At 39.7% G+C, this 19342-nt stretch overlaps 1 protein-coding gene across 1 annotated transcript in view; it reads left to right on the top strand.

The window, feature by feature from the left end:
• ATP11B (ATPase, class VI, type 11B) overlaps positions 1 to 10724 on the top strand; it is a 42177-nt gene extending 31453 nt beyond the window's left edge. The window contains exon 28 of the mRNA XM_009079109.1: positions 10506 to 10724. Within this exon, the coding sequence (XP_009077357.1) occupies positions 10506 to 10724 (219 nt within the window). The remainder of the gene's footprint in view (positions 1 to 10505) is intronic.
• The last annotated feature ends 8618 nt before the right edge of the window (positions 10725 to 19342 follow it).

The raw sequence follows: 19342 nt of genomic DNA, 5'->3' as shown, positions 1-19342 counted from the left end.
TTGTGATCAAGTTAATTTTTGCACTGATAGGTAGATTGGACTTGCATCTTTTGTCAAAAAGGTTGTTTTAAAGTCTTTTCATTATTCTTGTGTTTCTCCTGTAATCTTCACCATTCCTCAACCTCTGCTTGAATTTTGGATTGCTCCAGTGGCTGCAGTATTCCAGCACAGCTGGCATCAGTGCCAAGTATGGGAATAATGAATCCCCCAGCTGTATTCAGTGTACAGCACACAATGCATCAATAACGTGTTGTCTTCTACATCTCCTACTCATCTGCAAGTGATGATGTTGGTTTCTTTCAGGTCATTGATGAGAGGTCAAATAGCATAGGACTAAAAAAAAAAAAAGTGAAAGTGAATGAAAACAAAAGACATCCCACATATAGTTATGTTCTGAAACCTGTTAGCAGTTTTTAGTCCATTTGTGTGACAGATTGATTTTGTGGTGTCCTAGTTGCTTAATCCAAATGACACTGAGCTCTGTGCCATGCAGAACTCCTGACTGCATTGCATCAGTGCTGTTATCTTTAGCATCTAACCTTGTAATTGCATTGATGTAACTGCATGTTGATTTATTTAAATTATATTACCCTTCTAATTTGTACGTTAAAAAAAAATTCTACGTGGGATGTTCTCGTAATTTGCCTAGGATCAGCATCATGCTGACATGCCTAGTGCTAGTCAGAATATCCCAGTAGTCCCATTTCAGAACTGGACTGTTAGCTGCTTTTTCCTGTCTTGGAATTTAGGAGCTAAAAGCCAAGGTAAATAACCACTAGCTTTCAGCTAGACCTGCTAAGGCTCTGGGTTACAAGTTACTGCTCTTCTTGGATTAGTCTTGATGTAGGAAAAATGCTATAGCTAATGATACTTACCTATCTTTCTTACTCCCTTCAGAAACTAGTGCCAATATTCTTCAAACACTGCCCTTTCCTCTCTTCCTGTACATCAACTGTTTGACAGTGTTTCGGGGCAGTTGTTGAGGTTTTTTATGTTCCTAAAATGCTCAAATTAAAACCCCAAAAGCCGCATGATTTTTCCCTGCCTTTATCTTTAAACTTCTTGCTGCATTCTTTTGCTTCCTGAATCAATTCTAATGAATTTTTGGGCTCTGTTTGCTTCCATTACACTTGTGTTGTCAAGGACTCAGTAGAACTTATTATTAAGAAGGAATCTTGATGAATGTCTAACACCTTTCCTGTGGCTATAGTTGGATTCCTAGCCATGGGGATTTTGCTTTGTGCATCTCTGTTAGTCATCTTTTTTTATTCCTTATTTGCTCTCTACTTTGCATTGACAGAGTCAGCATTAGGGTCTGTGTTTACCAAAATACTGTCTTTCCTTCTAGACACCCTTAATTCCCAGCACTGTGAAGTCAAGGTATCTAAAATCTGATTTGACCAGAAAATCTTCCGCAGCCATCCTGTGGTTTCTCTGTGTCTGTGTGATAGTGAAATCAGACTTAAAGATGTATTTGTGAGAAGAAGGCACTTTTTCCTTTCTTGAGGTGTAACCTGTTGAGAATTTCCCATTCATGATGGGACAGTCAGCTCCACTGAATTTTGTCCACTATTCCTGTAGCAAGGAAGTAGACATAAGTGAAGATGAGCAGATGATCAACTTTGCACATTTATTGTGAAGTGACAGAATGCTTCTTTCCTGATTATTCCTCATTAGATTGATTTAAAATTTCTAGTAAATATTTTTACTTTTGTTTCAAAGGAGAGGAAGGGACTCTGACTTTCAGATAGAAAGGGTTTGGAGAATGTCTTTGTCCTAAATGCTAATGATGATGACTAATGACTAATGCTAATGACTTATGTGGAAGTCATTGAAAGAGTAAATGTGGAACTTTGTATCTTCCCCTTTTAAATGTTGTTTTCCATAGTGTAGGTGCACCCTGTGTGTAGCTGAGTATTTTAAATTATTAATTTTAAATTGTAGGACTAAATTAGTATGTTTTCATATTGAGGGAAAGAAAAAGTTTAGTTTACAGTTACCACATTTTTATCAGGACAAGATAAATTGTTACATGAACCAGTCACTTGTTTTTAAATCACAGCAAATGAAGACATTTCCTTCTCTCTGCCATCATTTAAATTCTGAACTATTCCCAGGAGCAATGAGCAAAACAGGTTTCTCAGCTGAAAAAGTTTGCCCCTGTGGTTTTAATTTTTCAGAAACCAAGAGCACATGAGTTGGGCAGCTTACCCAGCTTAGTGCTCTGAATTCACTGGATCTGTAGGCATCTGCCTTACTCTGCTTAATACATAAGGATGTTGATTTTGTATCTTTTTCTTGGTATAAGGTCATAGCATCAGCAGTCAGTCTGTCTCTGATCAATTAAGTGCTGCATGTAGCTAAGTTATTCATAAGAGAGCAGAGAAATTTAACTGATATGAGAGAGAAACACTTGATAAACTTGTAAATGTAAATATTGTTCTGTCACAGCAACTGTCTCATTTTGGGAAATCAGTGTATTAAAAATTTGACAGACAAGCATGAGTTGACTTCAACTTCTCAATGCACTTAAGGTGAATGTGTGTTATTTCACTTTTACTGTTTTCCAAGGCTTTTTTTGCTGGCCTAAAGAAAAACCATCTTATGTTTGATTGAGGTCAGCTGCCCTAAAGTAGATTATGGGTGATTTCTCACTAGAAGTCTGTTACAGGGTCATGTAGGAGGAAGTGGACAGAAAGGTAAATGTGAATCAAAATATAAATCTTTGGGTAAATATAAATCACGGCATTATTGAGGGGAGAAAGTAATACAGAATAAAGATGTCTGGTAAAATACAGTTGTAAAAGTGTATAGGCCTTTTTTCTCAGCATGAAAGCAAAGGTAGAGTTAAGAATGGTCCTACCAAACAATAACTGGCTGTGATGATCCCAGGAGCTGTCTCGAAGGTACCAGGCTTGTGTTCTGTATATGATGTGTATTCCACTTGAATAACAAATGTCTTGTCCTGTGTCTTTCTCTTAGAAGATTACTGCTGCTACTTACTGACATGTATGTTCCATCCCTTCTCTGTCCAATTGTAGATGTACTCCAACAGAGTTGCTTTAAGTGACGAGTTCATCGCACTGCAGCCATTGTCCAGGGCAAGGAATCAGCTGAGCAAAATTAGGTAGAGTAGGAGGGACAGTTCCTCATCAACTCTTATGCATGCTAAAGGTGAACTAACCAGTGCTGAGAGAGATGGGAAGAGGCATGAATATTAGTGGGTTGAGAGGGCAATACTTGTAGTGCAGAAACATTCAGTTTGGTTATTTCTTGGCTTTGCTCTGTGTTTTTGAGCCAAATGCTTCTCCTAAGTAGCATGTGTTGGACGTGCTTATTTGTTTTCCAGAAAAAACATCCCTAGCATGATGCTCAACTTTCAGAATACAGATCTAGCTATTCTTGCATCCATTTTTAAAGAATCATAGTTTCTAGCATGGTTATAATGCGTTTAATTTGTTTTTGATAAAAATTAACAGTGCTTTTTGCATGCTGGATTATTTCAGCTTCATGAGGCCGTGACAGGAAAGTTCATGTATTTCAGGGAGCAATTTCTTGCAAGTTGTTTGCCCATTTTAATTTGCTTTCACTTGTGTTGAAAGAGCAGAAAATATTTTAAGCTTGGGTGCATACATACCCTTGTGCAGCTAAGGCTTTTTGTGTTTGTTTTGTGCAGCTATAAAGTGAGTGTTGTTTGTTTTCAATGTGTATAGATACATATTCCTAAAGGCATTTGGCTACAAAGTCCCAGAAAATTATTCAAGAAAAGATCAAAGTGTACATGTGTCTGTGTAGGTAAAACATGATTCTTGAAACTCTTCAAATGCACCAAGTTTAGTACATGAAATGCTGTCAAGTGCTGGTTCTCTTTCTAAGACTGAAGCACTCATACACATCCGCGATGTCTCAACCTGTTTGATGCTTTATCCCACCAGTAGCTACTTCTACATTGTATAGAAGAATTAATGCAAAGATCTGATTCCTTTTATATATTTTGAAGGTGACTTTGTTGTTCAAAATGTACAAATAGGTGCAAGGAGAACCAACCAGCCTACATTTGGGACTTAACTGCTGTTTGTTTAACTGAAAGAGAAAAGTTTTGTATTTCCTTAGAGAGTCCACTACACCTTTACAAGGCAAAACTTGAAATGGCCATTGTGTTTAGCTGTTAGCAGTCCCACTGTGAAACATGTCACCTTAGATTTCCAAACACCCAGGGAGATAGTGGTGGGGTGGTTTGGTTTGGCTTGGTTTTTAATTTTGCATTTAATAGCTTTAGAACAGGCAAAGTACAGTATACCTGTGGAGTGTTAGTAAACTTAGCAACATACTGGGGGGATCCCTCTGCAAAAGCCTTTACAAGTTAGCTTTTAAAATCCTTGGTTCACCAGTGGCATGTAAATAAATTGCTTTTTTAAAACTTTGGCTAAATATATTTCCAAGAACCTCTGTTTTCTCAATAAATTGTTGAAGTGAGCTATGTCGTGTATCATATCTGCACCAAAGCTTTTGTAACAGAAGATCTGTTACACTTTTCCAAAGCTAAACACATTTTAAGGGTTATGCAGCTGAATAGTCGAAGAAAAGCTGTCTAGGAATGCAGCACTGTGGTTATTAATATGCTAACACCAGGACACTGCTAACTGGAGGCAATTTGTCTTCATACTACACTTAGGGAAGGGCTTGAAAATAAGGGAAGTTTATTTTGTCCATGAGTAACAAATGATTGTGCAAATCCAATTCTCTTGTGTGTCAGAACTTTTACACTTGAGTATCTAATAGTGCCTGAAATACAAGCATTGAATGCCTTATGTTCTGCAGCTGAACTTGTAAAGTGCAACAAGAAAGAAACAAATGTTGGGGTTTCTCTAGTTTTTTTGTTCTGTCTTTGCACAAAGTTCAGAATTTAACCTGTGGATCCTTACCTAAAACAGTAAAAACTTCACTCTACTGAATAAAACTAATCTGGAGTGAAGACTATAGGTTGGTTTCTGTGATGTCCAGGGCAGCTGTTTTCCCAAAGCAGTAGGGCAGGGAAAGCAAGGAAAACTGTGGGAGCATGAAACAAAACAGCTGCTCGGTGAATATGTAGCTGTAAGCAGCTAATCTGTCACACCTCATTTGTACATGCCCACCCAGTAATCACATCCTTTGTGCCTACAGAATGCATATAGGGTGATGAACTGACTTTGGCAGTTTTTTGTTGTTTGTAAATATGTATCAAAAGCCTCGAAAGGAGCATAACTCCTGGTTAATCTGATTTATGACTTGTTCTGCTAATGTGCTTGCTGTTGTGTTGGGATACAAAAGGAGAATCCCTTTATGAATGCAAATTAATAGACAAGTATATTATAACAATTTTTTGTCTATAGGCTTCACAGTGTGAAAAAAATGTTCAAGTTTATACTGAGTGCATTTGTGATGTACAATTAAGAGCTTTCAGGGGCGTCTTCTGAGTGTCCATGTGATTCCTGTAAGTCAGAATTGCAGTCTCATGTGTGCCTGTTAAACTCTTCACTCTGAACTTTACTGTCACTTTTGTCACTTGGGATGAAGAGCACAAACATGAGGCAGCACAGGTCATGCACAGGTGTTATGCTTAGCTCAAGTCTGGCTGAGCACTGCTTTCCTCTGTAGCTGTCTCTCCTGTTCTTGGAACGTGTGAAATATGTATCTTAGGGTACTAACTGGGTCCCATTGTATCTCATTTCATATTTTTATTTGTAAACAAAGTTTTGTGTGTGCATGTATGTCTACCTGTCTCTGTGCTTATAAGAACTGTCTGAAATCTTAAGCCACATGTGAGAAGTGTTGCTTGGACAGATGTTTTAATTCTGCTTACTGATGGGGATTAACTGTGTTTTTAGAGCTTTTTCCTTTGGACAGTGTGTTATGAACTGTACACATTACTAGGGAAATGTAAAGCACAAAAAAGGGATTTATTTGCAGAGTAGGTTGTCAGTGGCTAATGTTGTATCTGGGGCTCAGACTGTTAACATTTGCCCCATCACAGCCAAAATCCTGTTCTTTACCCTTCTACAGCCCCATGAGACTGTTGCTGCCTGGTTGTCCCCTCATGTCTGTCCAGATCTGCTCTCTTTAGCTGTCTCCAGAACTCCAGGCTCCTAGCCCTGGCTTTATGGCCTTCATTACCTGTCTGTATTTTTAACTCTAGTTCCTGTTTCATAGGACTCCCCTCCTGGCAGCTTTCAGAGCTGACCCAGCCCAGCTGTGTAGTTGAGAGCAGACAGGTCTCTGTTCCTTTTACAGCATCTGGTTTTTGCAAGGAACATGTAATTTCCAAGAAGACTATTCAAGTGCAAGTGTGCATTCACACTAGTGAAGTGCACTCAAACAACTTACGTGCTAAACTTTGGTCAAGGGTACTCTCTTCCTTTCCAGGTTTGTACATTGTGTTGCAATAGCTTGATGCTGATCTGTCAGCTGATCCATAGAATCTATTGCAGGAAGAGGGAATACATGAGAAAGGAATGCACCATTTTGTGTTTGTCTTCAGTCACAAAAATGCACATATTCCTTACCTGAAGATAGTTTTGTCTAATGACTTTTTCAAATCATGAAATTTGGCATTTGTAGGTTTATTTGATTCAGAGACAAAGACTAGAAAGATTAGAGAAGTGATAAAAACATAAGTTTTATATTTTTTTAAAAAAATTCTAAATCTAATTGTTTGGGAGTTTGGCATAAGGTATATTAAGGGTTGAAGAAAGTGAACTTTCCAGTAGGGAGCAAGTTTTAACTTAATTGTGGAATAGAAATAACCATCTCCTGTATGTTTTCTGAAGTGGTATTGGACACATTGCCAGCTAGGCCCTGGGATCAGGAAAATATGTTGCAGTGCTCTTAGCTTGGTGTGCAGGATTAAATACACTTCCTGTTCCACAAAGTCCCAACTGTATACTTCAGCGTGATTAAATGTTGAGTTGAAATGTCTGTCTTATGGCATCTAGAATAACCTGTAATAAGACAAACAAACTGAAATGGTCCTTTCTATTAGAAGGGGGAAAACAAATAAAACTCCTAAATCTGAAAATCTAAAATAGATTTCAAATTTGTTGGGTTTTCCCTTGTTACAGTCTGTGGTGTGCAGAAAGATTGAACACTTCTGATAGTTGTACACTGAGAAACCATGTTTGAACCACTGATGAACGTGAACAAATTGCCTCTTCACCTTGTAAATATGCCTTGTTCTCTCAGGAACAGATCTGTGAAATGAAAGTTCATGTAACAATGGTAACTGTTTTAAAGCAATGCAAGCATGGTGCTTTATAAGATTTGTTGCTTTTCTGTCCTTCTAGATGGAAGAAGATAAGGGTTCAGTCAGCTCAGCATGTGACTTTGCTGAAGGCAGGCACAGAGGGGAGGACAATAGGCAACTGCTAGATCCATCTAGCCTGCCCGACAGTTCTTACGTTCACTAGGTAGTACTCCCACTCTACCCTAATGTGTGTGTATCTATATCTACATATGTCACATATAGACAGTCATGGAGCCATCTCCAAAATGCCCATGGTTTTGGGATCTACAAGAAAATTTGCATCATAGTATGTGGTTTTGGTTTTTTCTTTATCAAGCTTAATCATCCTTTAATTTTGCACTTCAGTTGCTTTTTGATTTATTACATCAAATGGGCCATTATCACATAAAGTATAATGTTTATTTGAGATCCTAGATCTTACCTTATGAAAATACTTTATTTCCAGCCCAACTATTAATAATATCTGATATTTCTCTATACTCATTCTTTCTTTAAAGCAGTGTCTGTCTGCCTTGTGTTTCCTGAGGGTTTGTTTCAGGTCTTCAGAGAACATTATGCCTTACTGCCTTGCTGTGTCAGGTTTTCCTTTCATGTAAAACTATGAGCATAACAGTCCATCACAGAGAGAAAAGTGAGAAAAGGGACTCTCTAGCATGTCTGTCTTTCTTCCATGTTCACCAGGCAGTGATGCACCATATTTCTACATGCAAAACTGAGTTTGTCTTTTTGTTGTCATTAAAACTCTCACAATATTACTTTACAGTTAACTGTGAGTTTGATGAAACAGAATTGTTGTTTCCCGGCTTATGTAAGGTCACATTTACTGTTTTTTGAAATAGAGTGAGGATAATAACTTTCCCTAACTTGTGGTTCAAGCATGTTCTTAGCTTTTTGTGTCTAACTTGTGAAGAATAAAGGAGATTCTTGTGAAAAAGAGACACCAGCCCTCTGAAATCCAGAGCTGAGGGTTTGCTCCTTGGAAGCTAGTTTGGGTTGCTCTTGGTTCCTCTTTCTGACAGTCTTTGAATAATATCTAGGACTGCTAGCTCTCAGGTTAGCAGATTCTGGGGGAAAAAAAATTGCCTGGTTGATCTGAGCCTGCATACAACCACTGTAGTATGACCTTTTGCAGGTACTGTAAAGGTGTTGCTTGGTCTGCTTCAAGATGGACTAAATATTCTTCTTGTAATCCTAAGTGTAGGAATGTTGAGAGGCAGTTTAGTATTGCTGTGAACAGAGCCATGAAGATCACTGCATGTGCAGCAGGAGTTTGCTTGCTGAGCTCCAGATAGGAATTTCTTCTGCTCTGTAATTTCTTGTCTGATGTGAAGGTCATACTTGCTGGTACTGCAGTGCTGCAGACTGTGCTGTTCCTGATTATGGTGTCTTCTGTGACAGTGCAGTTGTGATGAGATATGATAGTCACCAAATAAGAATGCTCAGAGTCTCAAGCTCTGTTGAGGTGTGTTTTGTTTTGTTTGTATTTTAACCAGACCCTCTTTTAGACCTGTCAGTTGCAGTGCTTCTGCTCCTGTCTCTCAGGTACTTACAGAAGTTAATTGTCTAGAAATGTTCCTTTTGTGTCTCGAAGACCTCCCAAATGAGTGTGAGTTAGTGTGTGTTTCACTGTGCTCATACATGTTCTCCAAGGTGCTGCAACCACAGCATTGAGGGTTTTAGTGTGTAGAGCTTTCTACACACTCAGACAGCTGTTGACTGACAGACCTGTAAGCATCACATCAAGTAGTGTGACAGAAAGGTCTGCAGGGACCGTGTGCAGTGCAGCACAGAACTCAGGAAGGGGCAGGATAGGAACACCAGTTCTGCCTGTGTTCTCCCTCCTTGTCCTACCAGTTGGGATTTTTCTCTTGGATTTCCAAATGACTCTTGCTCCTGTTGCTGCCTCTTTGTAGTACAGGAATTGTTCTGTTCTGAAGCTGTTACGTGTCTAGCTGCCTGTTTTGGGGGATGAGGAAGGAGTGTGTCCACTCAGAGTAAACCATTCCCATAGGGAAGTCTGAGATTCTTTGCTCTTCTTGCAGTGTTGGGCAGTTGTGGGTGGCATGAAAGAAATTGGGGTTGGAAACCAGAGTCTTCAGACAGCAGTCAGGGACCTTTGGTCACATGGTGAAAAGGTGGGGGAAGCTCCTGAGTGAGCTGTGTCCTGTCAGACTAAGATGCCTCCTCCCAGAATTCTTCCCTCACTGGTGTGAGGAGAGTGTAATGAATGCCTAAACTTAGCCATGTGTTCAGTATTTGTTTGACAGGATTCTCTCATGGAGGGTTTCAAATTAAATTAAAAAGCATCCCCATGCTCCACATTCACATTCCTATTTCCTTTTGGAAAGGATACTGAAGTCAGTTTAGGGTAGTCTCTCTCTAGAAGTACAAGATTTCAGTGATGCTGCAGTTGACTGGAGTGCAGCAGTGCTATAGAGGAGCACACTGGTAGGTGGCACTTACACCCAACATCTCTGTTACTGCTTTTGTTTCTTTTATTACTTTTATTACTTTTTTTTTCCTCACCTACAAATATGAACTGTATATTTTGCTAATGGTGAATTATTCTTCATGCTAGCATGAACATGACTGAACCTTTCTGACATCAGCCTTGTTTGCATTTAGATAAATAATGTTTACGAAATCAGCAATGTGGTTTTGTTCCATACCAAGCCAAAGGGTATCTATGGTAGTGATGGAATGTAAATTACTGTAAGAAGTTCCATTGTACACTTCTGGAGGAAAAATTTTTACTTAGGATCAGGTTGCTGCGTCGTGTTCCGCAGCCCTGGCCTGAAGCTTTCTCTTGATAGATTTCCCTTAAAATAGGGCAGAGCTGAGCTTGTATAAATTGTTGTGCTGCTGCTGAGGTGAATTTGAGGCATCCCAGCTGAAACTGCATGTGCTCTGCTGTGGGGGTTTGTTAGAGCTGGAACACAGGTTTGCTAACCAGTTCATGTCCAACATTAGGCAGACATGGTGCTAAACCATTTCCATATGCTCACCAAGGCTGCATTCAAACCTTGGGGATATAAAATTTTAGTGGGTATAGACTTGGGGAAGGGAGGTAGCAATATTATCATCATTGTGGTTCTGCTGTAAAATTGAAAAATAGTCAAAACACTAAGAAAATCTGGTTTTCCTGAGTGTTTTCTGATAACATCTTCATTGCCAGAATTTGTGAGTACTGATTTTTGTTTGTTTTGTTTTTATTTCTTCCTTCCAGCTTACTGAGGCAGGTTCAGGTATCAACTGCTTGGACTCCATGTGCTGCTTCTCAGATGGGGAAACAGCATGCACATCTGTTAGAAGAATGTTGGAACGACTAATGGGAAGATGTAGTCCGACCCGGGTCAACAGGTGTGGCATTTCTCTCAATAGCCTTTGCTGCAGACGATTCTCCTATAAACTGGAACCTGATGAGCCTGCAGCAATAGATGTCTAGAAATCAGCTGCAGGTTTTGCTTATCTAAATAGGAAATGCAACTCTTTATTGTACTTTTTTTCATCCTAAAAGATTAGTTTCTTCTTTCTTTTTGAGTGGTTTCTTTTGGGATGTGGAGGGGGAAACGGTTTTCAAAAGATTTCTGTTAAAGCATTTACTTTGGCTTTACTGCCAGTTCTTGTGTTGTATCTGTCGTAATTCCTCTTGATTTGTACATTCTTCTCTTTAGAGAATCAAGCCTTGCTGCTGGTTTTGTTCTCCTTTTTATGATCACTTTTTTTGCCTTCATGAATCAGGAGTTGTTTGTAAAGTCGAAAGACTTTTCCCTTTGGTTCTTGATGTACAACCTCCAAATATTTACCTTGGAGCTTGCATTACTCCTGAAGATATACAAAAGGCTCACACTCCCCCCCTTAAATATAACTTCATTGTTAGAAGGAGAGTCTTTAAATCTTTCAGCCATTGATTGATATGAAGATGAAATATTTTTGTAGTAGAACTTTTATAATCTATTTCTAAAATCAGAGTAATTGACACAACAGAGTCTTCAGGTTCTAAGAATTTTAAATGTTTTTCGGTTCTAGGAGGTATATTGTCAAAACCATGTGTGTGCCATTCCAAAGTATGTGCTAAATAAATCTTTCCTTCACAAACCACATGTGAAACAAATGTCAGTGGGATAAAAACACACCAGAGTAATGGAATGCATCTGATGAGCAATAGTGCTCTGCAGTGTGCATAAATGTGAGAGAAGCTCTCACTGAGTCCACTAATGTGCCATCTCCCCATTCCCAAATAAAGAGGCATAATGAACAAACATGGAAATATTTGGGGGTAGAAATATAAACAGTCTTTTGTACATCGTAATCTGTCAGTCTTTGAATGATATCATGGTCCTTCATTGGCCAAAAGGCAAACCTGAAAACATTGAACTTCACACATTTTCAAGGAAACTCATTTTGTATTTGAACAACTTTGTCTCTTTCGGTTAAAGGTTGTGATATCATTCATTTGGTATCAGATCTCGTGTGGGTAATTTTCACTGACAGCTTTGTCAGCTCTGATTCTGCCTTTAGGTATTGCCTGGTCTGTAGTACATCTCTGTTGGAACTCTTGTGTTGAACACAGTGTCTGTGGTTTCAGTCAGTCTCTCTCTTCTGGCTTGCTTATGAAATTTATTCAATGTTTCTACAAATCTAGGGTATGATTATGCAAAATGTTTCATTCCATATGAAAAATGAACTGTTATGATTAAGTACATTTTTAATTCAAACTCGCTGTATAGAAAGTGGGCATGATGTGTAAAATAAACAGTTTAATAGAATTTTTAATCTACAAGGTGAGCATTTAATTGGTCTAAAAAATCAACATTTTGGTAGCAGTTGCTTTTAAGTTTTTTGTTGGGGTTTTTTTTCCACTTCTCTGTAAAACTGCTTTCCAAATGAGGAATTTCTTGTGCTGCTTTTTTTCATTTATTGTTATCTAATTAGAGCAGGTGTTTAATTTACATTTGCCTTAGTAATGTGTAGTCCTATAAGGTAGGTATTCTGTGTTTTATTTTCTGCAGTACATTTATAGTTCTACAGTTTTCTCTTTTTTCCACTGAATTTTTCTTTCCTCAAGAACTTTCAAATATTTAATGAAGATAACTCATATTTGACAGAATATTAAACACTTTGAAGACTGCTTTTCCTCAGGTTTCTTGTCTGCTTACCTCATGTAATTTTCAGATGAAGTTCCATCTAGCCAAATACTTTTAGAGCTCTTAGAACACAGATGTTAGGATTATGTTTAATGAATATGCAAAACTATCTTGGTGCTACACTAAGGGCTTGAAGTTCTGTGGGTTTTGCTTCTGCCTCTGGTTGAAATTGCCCTGAACAATTTTCATTTCACTTAAATTTATGTACAGTACAACTAGAAAAGAGATCTTTTCAAGTCAGTTGTATTTGCTTTCTTCAGCTCGTTCCACTCAGTATCGAGACTTAAAACAGTCTAAAAGCCAAGGAATAGTTTTTCCCCTTACACTTTCCTGGTAATATGAGAAAGTATTTGTTCATTTTTTAATGTATTAATTGCTTAAGTCACATGAAGCAGTTACAAGTTGTGACATGCTGAAGGTACTGCTAAGAAATCTATTGGGTGATTTAAAAATGCTTGTAAAATTGTTTAGGCTTTGGTCATGAGCTTGAGCTACTTTGGTTTTTATCCAGATCTTCAGGAGATTACACAGCCCCCAACAATTTGGTCCTTTGAGTACTTGTGCTGTATAGAACAGCTGATTATTCAACCAGGAGGTAGCTGCAAATTATTTTCATTGACCTAAGTGATGCTGATAAATACATTGTCTGTGAGTGCTGTAGATTGCAGAGCACTACTTTCAATAACGTTGCTGTAGCCAAGCTTGTGTTGTACTCTCTGCTCCTGATATTCTGTCAAATATGACACCTGAACATGAAATCAAACATGGTTTCAAATTTTGATAGAAACTTTGATGAATCAAAGTTGTACAAATGCTTGGAGTAGTGGGCCACAGGAATATAGTCTCTTGTGCTTGATTTACTGCTTGTAAAATGTATCTGAGAAGTATTTTCTATAGCTTCATTCACCAGTTAGAATATAAAATGTGTGGTGTGGTATGTTAAAATGCATTTTTGTCTGTCTGTTCCATTAAATTGTCTGTCAGCTTGTCAGTCACTAAAGTATTAAGAATGCTGGATCACCTACATTTCTTGTACAACAGGATTCATTGCCAATTGTTGGGTCTCCCATTAGTGGTACTCGTGTCGAGGCACTGCATGTAACAGGTCTAAAGAAACAGCAGATTTCTGACAGAGGCTAATTTGGAGGACAAGTCGGTTATATTTTGATTTTCTGCCTTCCAGCCTTTTCCAGCTTTTCATGTACAGTCCTGTAGCATTGTTCAGCCAAGAACAGCATTTCTTCCCAGGCAGTAATTTGTCCTCAAGTGAAAGACATTGCGAGATCCCATCGGAATTAGCAGCTGTGACATGTTAGGTAGTTTTCCTGATGCCTTAACATTTAACAGTAAGGGATGAAATAGATTCATGACTGTGGGTAAGCTTTGCCTACCCACTGAGGCCAGTGTGGATGTTTCCCATGAGGACAGCAGTGTGCTGGGCTGAAGGGGGAGCTGGAATGGCCTCAGGCTGTACTGCAGCATCATGTTCACAGGGCCTCAGTGTGCACAGGCAGCATTCAGAGTCTCCTCGAGGCACAGTAGTAAAACTTCAGTTGCAAAACTGGCATATAAACCTCTGGTAGGTTTAGTTCGTAGCAGTGAAAATACCTGTAGCTGTGAGTAAACGGTTAATGACACAGTAGGCATGAAGAATTGGCTTCTGTTTCCAAAGGTTGGAATGAATTGCAGCTGCCTACATGAAAAGACTAGAGTAGTCTTCTAAAGAGGTACATTTTCCTAGTCTTGTAGCACTTTTACCTTTTGCTTTCGTAGACTTTTCTCCTCACCTCTAGAGTATAAGTTCCCCATCAGCCAAACTTTTCTTTTATTGTTGCTTTAGATCATGGAGTTCCTCGGATCCCTTCTATGCCAACGACAGAAGCATCTTGACTCTCTCCACAATGGACTCAGCCACTTGTTGACAGGGACATTTGTAGATGCCTTGTGGAAGCCATGTATGTGGTGCTCACACACCTCTAGTAGGTTCTGAGGCGAGTTCAGTGTCCGGCGCTGCCCTAGGGAAGACTAGTGTGACTGCTCAATGAGCCTCTGGCTTGTCTGGCCTGGCATGAGTCATCTGCACAGCCATTGCTTCCAGTATTTTTTTCTAATTACATCTACAAATTGTTAAATAATTACTTTTTTTTTGGCAAGGAGTGCTTTTACCTCTGACCATTTGATCTCTTTTTCTTACGGTATGAGCAGATTGGAATCCTGCAGTTAATACTTGAGACGTCACTAGTACAATGGCAAAATCCTCCTCCCAAATTTTGAGTGATCCAATTGGAATCAATTTGAATTTGCACAATGAAACTTTTAAAAGTGACATTTTTCATGATGACCCTTTCACTTTAAACACACACGTTAATTTTGAGCTGTGTCTCGCAGATGTTGTCGTAGCTTTTTGCAAATCAGTTTTGTTGTTTCTATGGACAGTTACTGTATTCTATAAGCAATCAGTTTAGTTATTGTTGAGAGTTAAATGCAATTCAAATATTTATGCTGGTGTATGAGTGGCAATATAGTAGTCATTGCTTTGAAAAACACTGTTAACTGTGACAAATTAGTAATTTGGAATAATGAGGGATATAACAGTTCACTCTTCTCTCAAAGTATCATTCAAAGCCAGTCATCTTTTGTGATGCCCTGGGCGGTTTGTTAACAGTTCTTGATCCTGGTATGGAAAAATGTGTTAAGAATCGGTGATTCTGCAGAATTCTCACTAGCATAAATTTTTTGAATTATTAATCCTTTGAAAGTTGGGGAATTTTTGCATGTTTTGTTCTTTTACGTGTATTTATATTTGGCCATGTTGTACTTTGAAGATATAATTAATGCTTAATTATCCTCATCTATCGGAAGGATCCGAGACCTTGGTGGCAATGTTTTGATACCTGAGTATGCCAATAAAAACAAATTGCACAGTTGGAGCTCTGAATGTTGCATCTTGCAGGTACATCTGTGGTCCCAGTATGGATGTGTCTGTGTGGGGGGGACTGGGCAGCAGCAGCATGTGCCTGTTCCTTCAGCCAGGATGGCTGATCCTGTTGGTTGTGTTGGATGTGGGAGGTGAGGTGGAGGTGCTGCCACAGGGATGACCATGGAGCATTGCCTTAGGCATGGCAGTGTTTGGGGCTGGAGGCTGGCAGAGGCACTGCTGCTTTGGGCATCCTGTTTTCAGTCAGTCTCTGACACTGAAGTTCCATCAATAACTGGAATACTCTTCCAGTCAGACAGTGAAAGATGTAAAGCTCCACATTAAGATTAGCTCTGGGTGTGAATAAAACACAGACTGTCAAGAACAGCTCCAAGAACCTCTTTAAGGAAGGTGTGGTTAAGCATAGGATTCAGACAAAGCCAAACTGCTGCTTCCCCTGCCTGGGTGAGTTCCTGCTGTTGCCTTCAGTGCTGTCTCCCAAGCACAGCACATGGCAGGTACTTTGTATTTCATCACTCAGACAGACACATCCTGCCCACCCTCCTGGTGTGACATCCCAGAGAGGCCTGGGCTGCTGCCAGAGGAGTGTAGCCCTTGTGTTATGGTCATCCCAAATTCCCAAGCTCAGTGAGGAGAGGGTGTGTTCAGGAGGCCCAACTTTCCTCAGATCCTTTGGGTGTTCTTTACCTATAAACAGCTCTGCTGTTTGTTGTTCTGTTGGTGACTTTAACCAGTGTTAGTTCAGCTCTGCTCTTGAAACTTTATTTTGCATTAGTGACTGGCACTGTTCACTCTGAGCTCAAGGCTGTGGGTACCGTGGGGGTTTCAGCATCTCAAGGCTCAAGGCAATGCTTGTGTAGGAAAGAAATTGTCATTACAACCTTGTTGTTAGACTTGTAGTGACTTGGATGTGCAGTATGTGAGGGTTTTTTCCCACTGGTGTAGATGAAGACAGTTCACATATGAATTGAGAAGCTCTAAAAACAAATCATGAAACAGAAGAAACAAAATACAGCAAACTTTCCTTTAAATACATATTTAATTCAGCATTCACAGTTCATCTCTGTATCATGTCTTAGCTGCTTGAGTGCAGTGAAGCTTGAGCATGAAAATGTCAGGTGTGCACTGGATCCCACAGCAAGTGTCCAGGTGATGAAGGATTGCTGAAATTGAGCCTTGCCTTCTCCATGCAGCAGGTATGAACATGGGACTCAGCTGGAAACCTGGATCCAGTGCAGAGATGCAACAACCTGATTGTCATCTCTCCAGTTCCCAAGAAAACTTCCCAGATACGTAGTAATAGCAAAATACACTTGGATTTCACCTACTCATATAACTTCCTTTATATTTCATATCTGTAATAGTAAACCTCGGTTTAAAATAGCTATTTCTTCATAGTAATTTCCTATTCTAGAAGTCTTCATACTGCCATGGATACATAGCAAATTATTTCAAGTGCTCTAATCAGATATCTGCTGTTTAGTTGTCTCTTTTCTACCTAAATCAGAGTGTTTCACTTTTCAGCAGTGCTTGTTTGTCTGTGTCAGCCACAGCTTTGTCCTGTCAGTGTGTGTGACCTCATCCATCCGTGTGGTTCGTGTATCCTGCAGTGACACCCAACCTGTGGTGCCTTTGGGGCAGTAGGAAGCAGAGGCTTTGTGCAGCTGTCCCACTCCAAGCATTTCTGTTGGCTCAGCTCTCAGTGTATGTATTTTGGCTTTTGCCACACAAATATGTTAATTATATTTGCACAAAAGCAGCACAGTCCTATATTTGAAGAATAATTTGCATTCATTATGTGTTTCTTTTTCTTTCCCTCTCCCCCTCCTTTCCCTTTTCCCAGTGTGTGTAAGGTTACCGAAGAAACATGCATTTAAACAATTCAGGAAGAACTTAAGAATCCATCTGTCTGCCAAGGTATACTTTTCTATTTGCAGTAAATCTAAGTTAGTGTTGTCTCATTGAGTTAGAACATAGACGTGGTTTGCTTAAGAGCAGATTTTGTGGTCTGACAAATCCGTTGGATAAAGGAGTGACTGGGGTTTTGTGCTGATGTCACAAATGTTTTAAAAATGCTTTATTCAAGGAAGAAAGACTTTGTGTATTTCCTTGACAGCTAAAGTTTAAGAAACAGCTCACTGTGCGTTGGGCACAGTGCAGAATCCTTCATGAAGAAGCTGAACAAAACAGCTAATTGAGTGTGACGTTGGCATTGGGCTCCAAGTTAGAGTGTGAGTGGGTGGGGGAGAATTTGCCATGGGGAGATGTTTTATTGTTACCTCTTAGCTTGAAATCCATAAAAGCCTGTAGTGGGTGTTTGTAGTTCAAAACTGGAGTGGTGTGTGCTCAATTTACTATGCAGTGTCTGAAGAAGCACCTTCTCCATAGCCACAGCCCAGGGGGATTGTGTTCTCAGCAGGGCAGTTCTCCTTCTGGGGAAAACAAGGTTTGGGTTTGTTACTTAGAAAAACTTATTTTTAGTTGCCAAACGTAAGCTTTTCAAAGGATGCAGTGGAAAAAGACTTAGATGCGAAGATGTTCTGAATTGTTTCATGAGCTAAAATAGAAATATTCTGCTTAAAAATAGTCTGGAGTCTGTTTATCAAGGTTCTGGGGGGAGGGAGGGGGAACAAAAGCTGCAAGGAAGGAGTGCTGAAAACTTTGGCTTTACATGTCCAGATTTCTTGTTTTCTAGTGCAAAAGGTTATTTGAGAAAAGCTTATGCAACTTAGAGTGCACATTAGGCACCTATCATTTCTTACTGGAAACCTTTGTTAATACTTTCAAACATGTTTTTATGACAGTATATCTTTTATGACAGTATATCTTCTATATTGGAATAAAATATCCTTTTCTAGTGTTAGAAGTGTCGCAAAGCTGTAGTCTAAATTATTTTTAATAGTTCTGTACTTCCAACTATCTGTGATTCTGGTGAAACTCAGTGTTCAAAACTGCTCAAGCATAATGTGCTTCTGGACCATTTACTGAGCTATTTGGAGATTCTCCTTCCTTTGGTGCAGAATCCCTAATAACTCACCCCCATCGCTGTACTTGGCACTGCCTTCTTACACAGATGTCACTGCTTAAAGCAGCTGTGCCCAGAGCTGGGCAGAGTGTTCACTCTGGACTCATTTTAGCCTTTGGTCTGGTCCTAAATTATTTCCCAGTTAGACTCCTCTTTGCAGATCTGGTTTCTGGGGATTTTTTTTTTCTGCAAATGTTTTTTATTGTTGGTTGTTTTGTACGTTCTTTGCTTCTGTTGTTTGCTTCCAGTGGCATGATTTGTCTGGTTTCTGCTCTCTGGGAATGCCTCAGTTTGTAAGAGGAGGAGGAGAGGATGCTCATGGCTGTACCAGCTCTTGCCGCAGTCGTCTTAGAAGTGCATTTGCATCGGTATTTGCAAGGCTTCTGCTTTCCATAGATTTTTATTTTTCCTCCAGCTAAATGCTGCTCCTAGAGGCAGCAGGACTAAGTAGAGAGCCCATCTGTGCTGCCCGAGCTGCCGTGCTGCTCGTTCAGGGGGTGCTCCTGTCACTCCGAAGCCCTGGCCTGGCTCTAGCCCTGCCCTGCTCTGATGTATTGCCATCAATACACAATCGTCATCGCTGTAGAGAGGACCTTGTTGTTGTTGTTTCCAGTTTGTGTGAATGCACAGATGTGAGGGAAGGCTGAGGGGCCACAGGCTGAAGATCTCTGCGTGGAATGTGATGTGGAGAGAGGTGAAATGAATGCACTGTTGTTATGGCACAGGGTGTGAGGTGTCTGAAAGAAACCCTGATGTGCACCTCAGTGCCCTGGGGCTGTATTGGCTTTTCCTCAGCAGTTTCAAAGGAAATTACTTCATACATCAGCAGGTTCTCAATCTTTTTTGCATTCTGAGGATGGGGTGAAAGAGAATCTGTGGGGCATATAGCTTAGAAAAGGAAAAATGGTTAAAACTGAGGCTCACTTTGCTGCAATATCTTATTTCTAGCTCAA

The sequence above is a fragment of the Acanthisitta chloris genome, unplaced genomic scaffold (assembly GCF_000695815.1).
Source record: "Acanthisitta chloris isolate BGI_N310 unplaced genomic scaffold, ASM69581v1 scaffold41177, whole genome shotgun sequence".
NCBI classification, from domain to species: domain Eukaryota; kingdom Metazoa; phylum Chordata; class Aves; order Passeriformes; family Acanthisittidae; genus Acanthisitta; species Acanthisitta chloris.
This window is presented reverse-complemented; position numbering and strand designations above follow the sequence as displayed.